This window comes from Acipenser ruthenus, chromosome 10, assembly GCF_902713425.1.
Source record: "Acipenser ruthenus chromosome 10, fAciRut3.2 maternal haplotype, whole genome shotgun sequence".
Classification (NCBI taxonomy): Eukaryota; Metazoa; Chordata; class Actinopteri; order Acipenseriformes; family Acipenseridae; genus Acipenser; species Acipenser ruthenus.
The window spans coordinates 8,163,674-8,179,491 of NC_081198.1; the positions used below are offsets into that span (position 1 = coordinate 8,163,674).

General features: G+C 41.6%; 1 protein-coding gene across 2 annotated transcripts in view; it reads right to left on the reverse strand.

Moving 5' to 3' along the window:
- Positions 1-2,115: 2,115 nt before the first annotated feature.
- Positions 2,116-15,818, reverse strand: part of ptch2 (patched 2) — a 30,584-nt gene continuing 16,881 nt past the window's right edge. The window contains exons 8-22 of one of the 2 annotated variants that reach the window (XM_034005175.3): positions 15,189-15,336; positions 13,820-13,951; positions 13,559-13,714; positions 13,370-13,462; positions 13,124-13,249; positions 12,650-12,768; positions 11,791-12,515; positions 10,794-10,936; positions 10,495-10,675; positions 10,071-10,351; positions 8,407-8,544; positions 8,071-8,213; positions 3,537-3,930; positions 2,772-3,308; positions 2,116-2,305 (exon numbers count right to left, since the gene is read on the reverse strand). In XM_034005175.3, the coding sequence (XP_033861066.3) occupies positions 2,772-3,308; positions 3,537-3,930; positions 8,071-8,213; positions 8,407-8,544; positions 10,071-10,351; positions 10,495-10,675; positions 10,794-10,936; positions 11,791-12,515; positions 12,650-12,768; positions 13,124-13,249; positions 13,370-13,462; positions 13,559-13,714; positions 13,820-13,951; positions 15,189-15,336 (3,316 nt within the window). In that variant the 3' untranslated portion in view covers positions 2,116-2,305. The remainder of the gene's footprint in view (positions 2,306-2,771; positions 3,309-3,536; positions 3,931-8,070; positions 8,214-8,406; positions 8,545-10,070; positions 10,352-10,494; positions 10,676-10,793; positions 10,937-11,790; positions 12,516-12,649; positions 12,769-13,123; positions 13,250-13,369; positions 13,463-13,558; positions 13,715-13,819; positions 13,952-15,188; positions 15,337-15,818) is intronic. The other variant, XM_059031657.1, reaches the window with a different exon arrangement.

Below are 15,818 nucleotides of genomic sequence, written 5' to 3' on the forward strand. Positions count from 1 at the left end.
AAAATTTTATATAAATAATTTATATGGCATAACAAACATATGAAATAAAACTACAACCCACTGCAGCCTCCAATTCCCTCTCCCACAAATAATTACATTTCTGATGTTTGATGGAGTGGATATAATTTTCTGTTGTTCATTCTCTTCCAGAATCTACAGTAGCTTTTTTTTTTTTTTTTACTCACTGTTTCACACTTTTATACAAAAAGAACAGAAGCTGCCATTTAAATTATACACATTTTCCCTGCATTTAAATTGGCAGTGATGTGACCAATACTGAATTATTCCTTATTAAACGACAAAGTAAAAATAAAATAAAGGTAGAAATACAATTATAAAACTGGCTTGCAATGAGGTCTAAACTGTCTTTTAACAAAGCTATGGAGAGCACCCTTGCCCCATTGTAGCTGAAATGAAAGGGAATCTTCTTGGCAAAAACTATAAAAGCTCCCCGACCAAGGGACTTATTCATCAAACATCTGCACAGTTGTCAATGCATAGAGCTACAGTGCATTTACAAGCCACACAAATGCTTTGTAAATAAGACCTCAAGAGCGTTAACAAGACCCCTCTCTTTAAGAGTTCAAATTCCCTTTTTAAAAAGCAAAAATTCCAGGTGAACATAGCATTTGTCAAAACATAAGGGTATACAACATATTACACCTGTAGCTGACAAAATACAAACTTTACCCAACGTACAGCTTACACGAGACACACTTTAAAATTCCTTAACTGACAGCTTATTCAAGTAATACAAAGATAGACATGTAAGTCTATAGGTCTATAACAGTCATTAAGAGAGGCAAGGAGCAAAACAAAACAAAACAAAAGACATTTTCTAGCTGCTTTCAATCTCCTAATCTTGTAGCAATGTTTTGAATCATTTGAGTGCCGATATTAAATTCAAACACTTTGAATATTAGATATTGGATATTAGACACCTTTACCAGCTCTCTCAAACACTCAAAACTTTACAGAAGCCAAGGGGACTGTGTGTAAATGATAAAATGTATTTTTTTTTTGTGCTACTCAACATTTCTAAGTAAAGTAAAACAAAGCTAGAATTAAAATCAATAAAGTGTCCTTTAATAAAAAGCAACCTGCACGCTACAATGTTTGTGGCAGCATGGACAAGTTCTGTTATCTTGACCTCACTGTTAGTTCAAAATGTGTTTTTATTTTTCCACTTTTCAATACAGATTTAATGCTTTGTGGGTGGGTGGGGCAGTAAAGAGTTAAGATTGTAAAATAATGGCCACAAAATCATTTGACATAAAATGGAATATAATTTGTTTAGTTTATAATTTGTTAATGTGCTGTATGTTAGGAATAACAGATATTCCATTTGAATCCATAGGCATTATTTTAAAAGACTTACCAGTATGAATGTATTGTGTGTAAATGATAAACTAACCAAGTCACCAAACATACATCAGGTCACACGGTGTACCCTGGTCCATGAAAAATGAAAGGCCATAATGCTAAGTTTAGTGTTCATGCTGGTTTGGAAACATAAAATGCGAACAAGGTCTGAGCAGTTTGCTGGGTGCGGACCTTGCATTGCATAGAGAAGAAACAAAAAGAGAACGTGGAATGAAACAGCATCATTTGCTTTTTAAAACATTAAGAAAAGACTAAGGTCGCTGAACATATGCTGGTCACTGTAAAAGCCTGTCACTGGCCGCTCTGTCACAACATTTCATGACCATTGAGGGTAATTCATCTGTTTGCTTTTCTTTAAAAAAAAAAAAAAAAAAGGGGGGGGGGGGTAATGCATATTTTCAAGGCAAATGAAACTGCATTTTTTTCAGAGTAGCAGCAAACAACACACTGACCATTTATTTGTCAATAAAGTATTGTCATTACACCAATTGACTTTTCTTATTTTCTTTTTTTACATAAAATACATCTCTTTATTATAAACGGGAGGGTAGCTCCTACCTCCTTATACAATATCTGACTTTTTTTTTTTACATAATAGAATACACAAGTTATACAGTACTCTTAAATAGCTTTTTCCCTCTTTTTTATTATTAATATATATATATATATATATATATATATATATATATATATATATATATATATATATATATATATATATATATATATTAATAATAATTTAATATATATTTTTTCATTTAAAAAAAAAAAACAAGAACTTAATATTTTAAAATAAATTCTCTTGTCTGTCTGAGATCTATTTACAGTACATAGAGCAGGGTTGGGGGCCACATTGTCCCTTGTGCAGTCAGAGATGTATTCCAGACAAGAAGGTTTAGCTGTCTTTGACTAAGTGGGACACCTGTAAAAAAAAAAAAAAAAAAAAGTTAGACAAATCATATTTTAAACACAGTTTATACTGGCAGAGTAGAAACTGAAGATGATATCAGAGTGCTCACCTGTTTACAATAACGCCCTTCAAAAAAGCGCTATTGTAAGAATCCTGATTTTATATATATATATATATATATTGGCTGCCTAAAACTGCTGCACACAATGGCTCAAATAAAAAGTAAGTATAAACAAACTGTTGTCAGACTGCCCTTCCTTGCTACTGGTTGATCCTGCCGAACAACATTCTGAAGACCTTAAGTCTTATTAAAGCAACTGAAATGTATAGACTTGTGTATTCTGATTCACACTGTAGCGCTATTTCATGTTCTATTTCATTTGTAAAACGGCAGTAACACATTTGTATCTGTATGTTTCCATTGCTGCTGCTACTGTATCTCTTTAAACTAAAGGGTTCTTTCAGTTTTTGTACTGACCTAGTGCCTAGTCGAGGCGCCTCTGCTCGTTCTTTCACAATCAAGGTCCTGGAGCTCCGAGGTCTCTGTCTTGGAGGAGTCAGTCCTTTTCTCAGAGGCCGTGTAAGAAGGTGGAAGTGTTTCCTTGAAGCAGTCGGATTCACAGTCCTCAAAGCCCTCATGTGTGTAACCCCTGAATGACCCCGGCACACTGGGGTGCACAGCGACCGTCACCGAGGCGGTGGCAGTCACCATGGTAACAGCGCTATTAGACCCCGGTACCCTGGTTGCTGCGCCATACGCAGGCAACGTAGTCCTAGGATAGTGGGGTCTGTTGCTGTATTGAGGCCTGGGGCCAGAGTAATTAGTCCTTCCTGGCCCTTGGGGTCTGTCACTAGGCAAATGTTGCCTCCTTGGCCCTTGGTCCTGCTGAAAGTCCTGCTTGTTGTCCTGCCTTGCTATCTGAGAGCTGACAGAGTTCACAGTGGGCTGTACTGGTGTGTTTAAGGTTTCCTTTTTGGCAGGGATGTCCTGGCCCTCTTTGTACGGCTTTACAATCTGCAGAAAAGGTGTAGAGAGAAGCTTTAATGACCTCAAAACAATGAAGTATCTGCAGAATATGTAGGTGTAGGATTATTCTATAGCCCTGTTTTATTGCAAATGGGGTGTTGATTATCTGTAAAGTGCGTTGAGAAGCTGTTGTTTAGTATACAAAATGATTTTTAAACCTGACAGTGGGAGACAGAAAGAGTGATAGAGAAAGACAGAGAGCTCTCTGCTGCATACCGTGAGTTTGGGGAAGCTGGGGTTCTTGCTGGCCTCCAGAAGGATGTGGGAGGGGGGTGCATTGGCGGGAGGGATGATATATGCACTTTGGTCACAGTACTGGTACTCCTCATCCCCAAGGCCCGACGTGGTGGTTGTCTCAGAGTAGTATTCGGAGTCCGACGACTCAGAGAAGGCGTGGTGGCGCCGGCCTGGAGGGTAGCGCCCTGTGTAGAGACCATGGTGGTTCATGGGAGGGGGCATTGGCTCTGGGGAAGGCGTGGGTAAACGGCTACCATTATCTGCTGGTGTGACCTCAGCAGGTGGGCCAATGACCGATAGCAGTACAGGGAGCAGAACTAGTCCGTTTAGTAGGCCCAACACAGTTAAGATGGTCAGAACTGCAAAGAAATACCTGGGGGGGGGTAGAAAAAAGAAAATTATTAGAGCTAGTAATTGCTCATATTTTTTAATAAACTATATTATTAGTTAAATTACCATACTTCTGAGGGCAGATTTTGTTTTTTTGTTTTCCAGAATGGTCCAGCAGTTTTAGTTTCATTTCACTTACTACAATGTTACTGTAGTTTGGATGCCCTGTACATTCTTAATCTTACATCTTTTGCTGCAGTTAAATGTTTAATTTGTCTTTCTTTCCTTTTTTCTTTGTTTGGCTCAGTGTCAAGATGAAAAAATTCCTCAGCTAGAAATCCACAGCATTTCATTTCCCTTAGGGAGCCCTCATCTATCACCACAGGACCGCCACTTCCTGAAAATGTGTGTTTACATTAGCGTATAGATACTACACACCAAAAACATTCACCCCTCCCCTGTCTGTGTTAACCACAGCCTACTAAAAACAACACCTTTCTCTTTTTTGGCCCCTGCTAACTTAAGACAACTTTTAATAAACTGTCTAATGCTATGTTGCTCCTATCCGACACAGCAGCAGGCATCTGCAGACTTGCTAATTCTGGGTGAACTTCTTCAATTTGTCTCCATCAATGTAAGTTCAAGGATGAAACTGCAGTTACAACATAGTTAAAGGAAATGCCTTAAACAGCACTGCACACTAACTATATTTCACATATTGGGTTTAATTCTCTTTATATTACAATTAAATGGCATTTGATACTCCTCACATTATGAATAATGTTCTTCCTCGGATCAGTAGCACGAACGCGGTGTTCCATGTCTCCCAGAGAGGGTCTGTGTTTCTCATTGTTTATAGAAATCCCCATCCCAAAGGGCCTGGCCCGAATCAGTCACCCATTAGGCAGGGATTGTTTATCTTCTAGCACCAGGGCGTTGACAATAATCCCATATCAATAATCTGACAGCTAATAGACTGCAATATTAAACCTCTGCCTTGACAGGAAATGGAGCTCACTGGGAACTGGTTTAAGTGTTTTATTTTTAAGTGGCACACCTTCAAAACCAAGTGGATGGTCTTTTACATTTAGCAACGCGCCAGAGAATCAGTAGAAAAGCAATTAGTTAAAAGGCCATTTAATATACAGTTAGTGAGAAAAGTTTTTGGTCAGTATTTTATTATTTATTTCTTAGCAGATGCCCTTATCCAGGACGACTTACAATTGTTACAAGATATCACATTATTATTATTATTATTATTATTATTTTTTTACATACAATTACCCAGTTGGGTTTTTACTGGAGCAATCTAGGTAAAGTACCTTGGCTCAAGGGTACAGCAGCAGTGTCCCCCACCTGGGACTGAACCCACGACCCTCCGGTCAAGAGTCCAGAGCCCTAACCACTACTCCACACTGCTGCCCACTCCACGCTGATCCCAAACTTGGGTAACTTCAGGATTGTCTCTTGTTGGGCTTGTGAAGCCCATAATTTTGGAGGTGGTAGTTTGGGTGGTGGTGTCTGTGTGGGCTAAGCAGTGTACGGGGCAAACCAAAATTAGAGAGCTCTTTTCAAATGTTTAGATGGAAGAGGAGACAGCCGCCTACTACTCCAGCTGTGGTCCAGACAGTAAGAGGTAAGAGCTGACTGACAGACACATACAAATACAGTGCACGATATTCCTGTGGAATTGATATTAATTTGCAGCCATTCTTTAAAAGGATTAACCTTTTATAATTCTGTGAGTATTCTGTGAGTATGACACAAAAGCAACAAAGGCAATCCTAACCTAAGTTTCCACAGGGCCACCAGCCTGTGAGTAACTGATCTAAACCCTGTCCATAGCACACCGAAGCTCACAAGCAACACCCTTTTGGGGCTCGAAAAAAACTAAAAGAAGAAATGAAGCTACATGTTGAACACATCTGGTACTAAGATTTCCCCCTGCCAACGTAATGGAAACTGCCGCCTGTTCGCTTGTTTGACTTTGTCTCCTCAGACGGTGAGGCTATCTGTTTACCCAGGTGCAATTGAGAGTTTAACCATCTTTACCCGGTTTATCTTGGGGCGCTCGCACCATTAGCAGCTTTCTGAAAATCTCGTGAACAGAGTCCCCTCTGTGCAAAGACCCAGTCTTAGAGACAACTTCTTTATTTTATTTTCACACCATTTTAAAATACAGAACTAATCTTTCAAAGTCTTGCTTTCTTTTCTATAAAGTGATTATTTTTCTATTCCCCGAACAGCAGCTTCACCATCCTCGCTCTTGCTTAACTCTATGGTGCATGGCCTTAAATGCTATCTGGTCCACCCAATGCAAATCCAGTGTGCTGAACGCAATGCAACACAGATCAACAGTAAAAGGCAGTTGCTCCCCCCCCCCCAAAAAAAAAAAAATTAAAATTATCCCAGTGTTTTTTTTTTTTTCTCTTGAGCTCAATTCCAGCTGCGCACCAGCAGTTTGTTTTAGTGGACCTCCCGTCTCTTGCCTGTGGTCCCTCCTCTTTGTGAGAGGCTCTGATGTTCAGCCCCAGACCCCAGTTAGGCTCAGCAGGCCCTACTGTTTATTTAACAAGGTAGCACTAAGATAAGCAGGAGAGGTCCAGGTTGGAATTCTCTGAGAAGGGGAAAGTCACGCAATGTAGCTGGGGATGGAGCTACAGGGACCACCCCTCCCCCCCCCACACACATTCTCTTTCCTTCATTCATTTCAACTCCTTCCTTTAGCTCTCTCTGCCTCATTAACAAAACCATACAGTCCCAAATTCCACCATACAGCTTTCAGCTTTTCTTTTGGCTTCACTGATTATTCTTTGTATTTATACGCATACATACACAAGTAAAAACACTTTGTTCATCTTAACGGTTCCGCTTATTTCATTAAAATTCAAATCCTTATTTTTGTTTGAATGAAGAAATTGAAAAAATGAACTGCCACATGATGAAATACTTTTTTGATACACTTATTTTTATTTTTATGTCCCAGTTGAAGAAACAAAAGATGAAACAGCCGCTCTGAAATTGCCAGCATCCACTTCCCTCTATTTACACAGAGAGAGGCCCGTCTTCTGTAACTATCCAGTGTGTAAAAAAACAAAAAAAAAATTCACTTGTTTATTTTACTAAGTCAACATTCTGAAAATGAAGCGTGATTTATTTAAGGGGGAAAAAAGCAAAACTATCCGTGGGCCCCGGCCGGGCCAGACCTCCAAAGGAGGCTGAGTATTAGGAATTCTGTTTATATAAACTGTAATCTTTTCCATTCGGAGCTGAAGGTTGGAGGGGAGGGGGTTTGCTCAGAATCGAGCCGCTGAGCTTGATCAGCTGTTTATTCTATGTGCCACCGAGAGGAAATGTTTACAACAATGTATTTATGCTATTCCCCTGCTAGAGGGACTATTTTCTCCATGTCTAAACAGGACCACCCAGAATGAATGCCCTGGCTTGTAGCGTTATCTTTCTCTCACTATCTCGCTCGCTCTCTCTCGCTCCTGCCCTTGCCTCATCTTTCTTTCTATCTCATGTTTTGTTTCCCTTTCTATATAAAAAAAATCTTATCACTTTACCATCTAACCTGAGTCAATCACTCTGAGAAAGCTTGACAAATCTGCCAAGAAGCCACCCTCAATGTATTTATTTTTGAAGCAATATTCTGTAAGTAAGCACTTTTCTGAGACAGAATTTTTTGAGGTTGATCTCAAGGCTGTGGTCTGTCTCAGCTGAGCTCATTTCATTTTAAAGCGTTCATTTTTCTTTTTTATGTGTTTTTTCTTTATTCTGGTGCAAATTCCAACCTAGACAACTGGGTAAACCATTCTAACTGGGAACGTTTGAGGTTATCCTGATAGGAAAATCTGAAAAAGGTGTTTCAGGCACTCACTTTGCTAGCTGCACAAACAAATTTGTGTGAAAAGGAGTATGTGTGTGGTTCACTTCCCTATAGAGGTTTCATTATTTTACGAGCAGCTGCTGTTAACTGCTAAAGTTCTCTCCATTTGTCGAGCATTGTGGAGGGGAGGGGAGATGGAGTGGCAGGGACAGGTGGGTAAATCCAGTTCCCACCTCCACTTTCTGCCAGCCTGCTTACCCAGACAGCTCAACAAAACTGCCCTGCAAACTGCAAATTGCTTTCAACAGAACATCAGATTGTTCCTTTGCTAAAAGCAAAAAGACGGAGCCCTACCTCATGATGAAGTCAAACTCGGACCCAGCCAGCATCAGCACACCCAGAAGAGTGGAGATGGCGCCATCTACTACAGGGGCAAACATGTGTTCCAGTGCCACCGTGGAGCGGAGATTCCTGTTGCCGATAGCCGTCAAAAAGCCCTGCAGGGTTGGAGAAACAACACGCAATAAATTACAATATATAGTGGTTTTGTGGTTGTCTATACTAGTTTTACTGCGTACATTTTGCTATTTTCTTGTCAAAACTGTTTATGTAAGAAAATAAAAAATGTTGGTATCACTTTACGATAGGATATAATTACATAACATAAACATAAGTGAAGTGTGAATGTACCAGTGCTACGTGGACGGTGAACTCCACGCCGATCCCCACAGACGCGATCAGGATTACAACGGGGATAGCGCTCAGCTTAATACCGATCAATCCCATGATTCCAAAGAGCTCAACCGTCATCATGGCCAGAATGAACACCTGGGGAGGCAGAGAGAAGGTTAACAAACTCACAAAACAAAAGCGTATTTTCTTAGACTTAATAACTAATTCGAAGAAAGCCAAAAATTACATTATTTGCCTCTTTTTTTTAAACAGCAGTAATAACAAATCTGTAGTGAAACATCAGCAATCAGCAAAACAGGCCACATCAACTTTTTCAAAACTCAACAACATACCCAATCCCACAGGGAGTTTATATTAAATAACACTAAACAGAAAAAAACTAACTGTCTTTGATGTAGCCATGCCTCCCACTTTAGAAAGTGTCCAGGGGAGCAAATGTGGTCACTACTTCACTACAATGACCTTAAAATCAAAGGGGGGAGGGGGGCCTGAGTTACAGCTCTGTTAGCGTTAATGTGTAGTGTGTGTGAGAAGGGGAGGTGCTTCTGAATCAGTAATTGTAAAACTAGAAAGCAGAAATGAAAGCCAGGCCCTGAACTGTGTTTATAGTCCTCCCTTCAGTTCTTTATCTCTGCCTCTCAGGGCCTATTTACATGGAAATCACTACAGGCCTGAGTGAAGCTGTCTCAGGCCTGCACACAGAAGAGGTGCATTAGCAGTAGCCAAACATTCAGGATGCCACTATCATCTGCACAGCATTGAATTACAGCTGGGCCTCCCAGGTTTCTAAACAACCCCCCCCCACACCCCCCCCCTTTCTCTTTCATGAAATGGCTGACATTTTCAGAATAAGGGCAAATAGACCTCACAAACTGTGAGGTTCTGCTCCCTCTGACTGAATTATAGTTACCATACTTTTTAAACATTTGTTTGATTTTATTTTCTAGTTTTTAATTGTCGCTATCCTTCTAACAACAACTACAGTATTACAACAGCCCTGATGTCACCAGGGGTCCTAACTGGTCATGCTTAAATGAGACATTTTAAAAAGTGTTTTACAAGAGCTTCAACTGGCCCAAAAAAATGCTGTAACCAGCTAGTGTTGCAATAAAGGCGCTAACTTTAGTTCAATTTAATTAGTATTTAGCTTTTAAATGTTACTATTATTATTATTATTATTATTATTATTATTATTATTATTACTGAGTAAAATATGGAAAGGGGGCTAAGTGGAAGGAGGGATATTGTTATTAATCAAAACCTGTTGATAAAAATACAAAGAACTAAACTTTTCTCATATTGTAAAAACTCCTGAGAATGTGAGCCTGTGTTCTTAGGGATTGCTCACCCTCCCCTGGCTAGCCGAGGCCACACCAGCCACTGTGAAATCTTTCCAAACCGCTCCCCTGACACTGCATCTTTCAAGACCTGATGGATGGATTTTGCAGGCCAAGGCTGAGAGAGGGCCGACCGTTCTCACTCGAATTTTGACAAAGACAATTTGGAGTAAAGACTCCACTGCCTTTCTGTATGCTAGATGCTTTCATTTCCTAATAAGCATCTAAAACAGATCAGCCCACCCAAAGTGCAACTTATGAGAAAACATACTAAAAATTACAGGGTCAACTGTACATATTATTTTCTTGCAACTCCAGACTTACGATGATGCCGGCTGTCCAGGGGTTCAGCAGGAGGATGGCGCACACCAGGAAGGTGCAGGCCAGCACAATGCTGATGGCGAGAAGGAACCAGTGGCGCAGGCCAATGTACTGCTCCCAGAACAGGAAGGGGTAGCCGTTAGGGTAGTTGAGGATGCCCTTCTTGGAGAAATCATCACAGATGGAGCGCACACTCTCGATGGCCTCAATGAAGTCTGAGGTCTCACGTAGACCGTTCAGGTAGAATGGGAACTGGGCAAACTCCAGTGGCTCAGCCATGGGAACTAAGGAGAGAGAGAATACAAATAAAAATAACATAATTTTACTGCTCCACACTGCAGTAAAAACAGCGTTATAGGGCAGTCTACATACGCTTCGCCTATTTTTTAGAAAAAGAAGCAGAAAGTACATTAGTATAGGTACTTACTGCGCAGGTTCTCCCCCGTTGTATCATATTTGTCGTGGATCCACTCAGGAGGGTGGGGGTCAAAGTTAGCCTGGGAGGCTGCGTAACCAAGAGGATCATTACTGACCCACACCGTCAGGTAGATGTAAAATGTATCAGGGTTGATCAAGCCTTCCTCATCTACCAGTCGCCTAGTGGTCAGCTATGTGAATACAGAATAACACACAGTTAAAATCGCAGGAAATCAAACAAAACTGGGGCAACGTTGATTTCAACACGTTTTAAATGACACTGCCATTCCCCTGTTAAGGTTTACACACCTGGCTGTAGTTGAATGGCTCCTTCTTAGTGCCAGTCTGGACGAGCAGCTTATATGCCAGTACACCATCCTCTGTGCCATTGCGGTAGTTATCACGGGTGATCCTGCCTGCTGCCCAGTCAGCATCGAATGCTGCCTGCAGACCTGTGAGAGAAGGGGAGGGTCAGATCGTGCAGCTGTCCCAATGTCTCGATCAATAATATGTTACTGGGAAACCACAGCATTAGTGGTGTTATTTGTTTTGTTTTCCCCACATAAACAATTTCAATGACGACTTTCTAATATATATTAATACATTGACCCAAAAAGTATCCAAACGGAAAACTGTCATGAAAAAACCCAATCACTTTTTTTTTCTCCACTAAATGATATAGTCTGAAACAGTAAACAATTTCCACAGCAATTCTGTAATTACTGGGATCTCCCCGGAATATGTCAGGGTAAGCCAGTGCTTACGGAATTACTCTCCTTCACTCTCTTTCTCTCTCTCTCTCTCCTTTTCTACAAAGGAACAACCCTCCATTGCTCTCCTCTTGTAACCTGAGTGAGAGGCTAAATGACGGCCGTGGCAGCCTCCATCCAACCCCCATCTCCCCCTGGGGCCACCATACAGCTCTAGACTTTCACCACGCTTCCAACCCCTCTCCCTAGGGCAAGCACACACAAACGGACTACAGGGTTTGTGTACGAGAGGTACACTGTGCCGGGACAAAATGGGCTGTATTCTGAATGACACCAAGTTAAGAAATAACCTACAGTATATTTATTCTATTTACAGGTAGAAATACAAATTGTTCTCAGAGCTCATAAAAAGAACTGTCAACAAAAATGAACATTTTAGAATAGATCAATATGTGCAGGCTTTAAAATAAAATATTATCTTCTCACAAGTAGATAGATCAATTATTGTACACTTCAAAATCCCAAACTTCACCCATACCTATTCAAAAGAATCAGTAAGTTTTGTAAACCGGGACAACATATTTGAAAAGCCTTACCTTGGAGCCAGTCCTGGAAGTAATGCAGCCACATCCGGGGAAGCTGCTGGTTGTTGTCACGAACCACGTATTTGACAGACTTGAAGCTGTTGTGTAGCTGTAGGAGCTGCCGTTGGCAGCGGGGGTAGTCAAAGCCACCCATAGTCACCAAGTACATGTTGTAGAAGGAGAAGTACTGGAACTGAGCCGAGATAAAGTCATACTCCTTGGTGTCACGAGGGACAATGTCAGTCAGGTAGAGGCCATCATGAACCATTGTAGTGCCATAGAGGCTCAGCCCCAGGAGGCTCATGAACAGGACAACAACAATCACCTTGCTTTCTGGTTTGAGCAGCAGTGGAGCATACTTGTCGCGGGCAAAGTCAGACAGGTTCCACCGGAAGAAGGGCAGAGGCACACACTCACGCCCCCCTTTGGACTCATCCACCTGGGCCAGGAGGTCGCGGGTGGAGCTGGAGGGTGTGAAAAGCTGTGAGCCGTAGGGGTCTGGGTTGGGAGGCACCAGCACAGAGGGGGGGCCTGTGGAGATCTGGGATGTGGGAGGCAGGATGGTGACGATGTGCTGGCCCAAGGCATCGCACTGCGTGAAGGCCTGCACCGTAGTGGTGATCTGGGTGCTGGTGGTGATGGTGGGGCCACTATAAGTGGAGACCGGGTAGGTGTGGTTATCGTTGGCATCGGCAAACTCCTGCGGCTGGATCTGGATCACCCGGTTAGAGCATGGGCTGGCACGGAGAGAGGAGAAGAGAGCGAGAGCTGTTAGATGACTTGCTAGGAATGATTTTTGTTTTAATTCAGAACATTCAAATCAGTTGTTGTTTATTGCAAAACATTTCTTCTTAACCATGTCAGTGGTTACCTGTAGAAGCAGCAGAGAATATCAAGCCTCTTGTCCTCTCGTCGGTGGAGGTCCAGACTCAAGATGGCCGGGAAGATGAGCAGAACCATAGCAAAGTTAAAGACCACAACTATGGCAGCCTGTGGGGGACAATAATAGGGTGTTATGACAGCAATATTACATTATTAAACACCTGATTTTCAGTTGTACATTAAACAGAAACAATCAGAGTAAATGAGACTCCCAAGGTAGCAGATAAAGGAGCACCCCCCCTTCACACATGCCTGCCTTAGGCTGACATTATATTCTATGTCATCAGACTACAGACCACCCAGGGAGAACAGGCTCTGTGATATATATACTGTATATACCCTCCCACCTGCTTGGAACGGAATAAGGTAAAAACAGAAGCTACGAGCTCTATTAAGAATCCCACTATTTTGGATTAATACCTAGTGATGTAACCATTTTTAACTAAAATGAATAAACAATTACCTGCAAGGAGAAAGCTCTCAGGGCTGGAATGGGAACAAGAGCAGCCATGAAGAAGGCAATCATGTTATTGATGGAGGTTAGAGCCACACTTGTTCCAGTCCGCCTGAGGCACTCCCCAGTTCTCTCCTGTAGAAAATAATCAAAGCACAAAAAGTTGTTTACCCATATGTCATGGGCCGGCATCACTGTGTAACAGTATAAGGTGGTTTGAGTAAAAGGTGTATCAGGAAGTATAAAGAACCTCACCTTAAAGGGGATGTTGTAGCCAGTCTCAGTGAAAGCATGGGCTAACAGAAACATGTCGTCCACGCCGATCCCCAGAGCCAGGAAGGGAAGCACCTAGAAGTCATTAAGAAAGAGCATCAGATACTGGATACTATGTAACACAGTATACCTGAGGGCTGCAAGGCCCACATTTGTCAAGGTTTCTCTTACCTGCGTTGTGGCTGCATTGAAGGAGATCCCTAGGAGAGAGCATAGCCCTAAACCAGACGCTACAGACAGCGCTACCAACAGGACACCAGCAAGCCCCACTGCCCCCTGGGACTTGGCACAGTCCCAGCGCAGCATGGTCACACAGGCATATGCCAACTGCAAGAGAGGAGGGGGGAGTTATTATAAAGTCTTAAGTACTCTACACTACAAAATAAGACATCTGATAATGGCTGGCTAGGCTTCAACAGCAATATTACTTACCATAAGTAGGTAACCGCCCGCCACGCGGATTACACTAACATCAGAGAAGGATTTCATGATGTCGTTGAGGGTGGTGGTAGAGAAGGCATGGATACTCTGAGAGGAGTTTTGGAGGATGCTCTGATGAGCCACCTGGAAGACAGAGAGTACATAATACACTTTAGCATGATGCTTCATTGTGTAACCAAAAGCACAGAGTAGGTGCTTTACAAATATATGATGTTTCATCCAAACATAAGATTTGATAATAAAATAGTCTTTATGTCATTATAGTTTTTTAAACAATACTGTATGTGTTTTAGATAAACAATATACAACAAGGTACTGTGAACCAAGGTTGACAATTTCAAAATAATGACCACAGATGCCAAAGGTCACAAGGGTGGGAGATCAAATTAGATCACGTGGTCTCCCGAGCCACTTCATCACCACACAGAATGGCAATCTTGGGGGAAAGAAAAAACATAATTTGTTTTCTCTGCAACACTCCCCTCTTCCCCTTTCCTTCCCCTAATCTTTTGCTATCCTCCCTCTCTCCCTCCTGATCAGGCATGGCTCAAGCCATGCAGGTCTCCCCCTCTCCTAGCCTTCAGTCAGCGCAGGGTGTCAGTTATCACAAAAACAGCTTGTTCCTATAACTCGGAGTCTGTCAGTAGCCTCCTCGGCTGACTATTTACAAGGCAGTTGAGGATTGATGGAATTCAGGCAGATAAACTGTTCCAAGGCCTTCTGTTATCCCTGGGACTCCCCTTTTCATAGCAGGTAAACTGCAGCTAGAATGCAGTGAATTGGTTAGAGGCCTCTTCATGCTGAACCATGATGTATGGTGCAATCCCATTGAAACCTAGTAAAGTCACCATTTTTTTCCTCTCTGCTGCTGCGTAACCAGTGTACAGTTCATTGTAAAAACAAAGAGAGTTTGCCATCGAGTTTCCAAGAGAAAGAAGAATATGCTCTGACCTGAACAGAATTTGGGAAGCCACAAATGAAATCCATGATTTCAGGACAAACTCATCCCTTTCAGCATTCCTCCACATTTCCACTGTTGCTTCACTGTTTAATAGTCCTTCCAGGGTTAGCCATGATTCTCTCATAGGTCCACAGTTCACAAAATTAATATTATATAGAATATCCATTGTGTTCTCAAAGTTCCAGGATTTGATCTTAGTCCAGTGTTCATTAAAAACAAGACACGGTCACGTTTCTTGAAACAGGCTGCAGAATGCAGACCCTTTTCATTTTGCCTTCCAAAACGATGCCCTTTTTTGATAAGCGAGATATACTACAATAGTAAGCACATTTACAAACATGCTTCTAAAACTGAAGACTGATAGATAGGTGCTATGGGAAAGAAAAGACAAAGTTATACCTCAACAAACTTCCTCTGCCAGGACTCTAGAATGGCAGTGGCCTTCTCCTCATTCCAGTTAATGTCATGGATGTCGTAGTCATCCTTGAAGTGTTCATAAAGCTGCTTGGGGCTCATCAGGAGGTACATGGTCTGGAGAGCTTCAGCACTGTGGGGACACAGCAGCATAAATAAATATGTGCAAGCTGTAGAACAGGTTCAATGAGGCTTTCATAATGACTTGTATGTTATATGTTATATGCTAATGATGTACAGTGCAGTAGTACCAATACTTTTATTTGTATTCTTATAATTTAAATAGTTTATAGTGCCTGTATGTGTTAATGTATGCCTTCAATTCACACACTTAAACAGATGGCACAAAATTGTGGTGGTAAAATAAAAAAAAGATGAATGAGATTATAATAAATCATATCTTAAAGTGATGTTTGTGGGTTTTATTGGCCCGTAGTAAGGGATGGTTTCACTTCCACTGAGATTTGCCATGGTCAAGATCTGGGCAAAGAACAGACTTTGCCACTCTATTCCTTTTCACAGTGGTTTTAAATTAAAACAATAATTCAAAATACTTAGAGAAGCCCAGCACGCAGGTACATGACTCTACTAAAATACTCTGTAAATGGTGTTTTC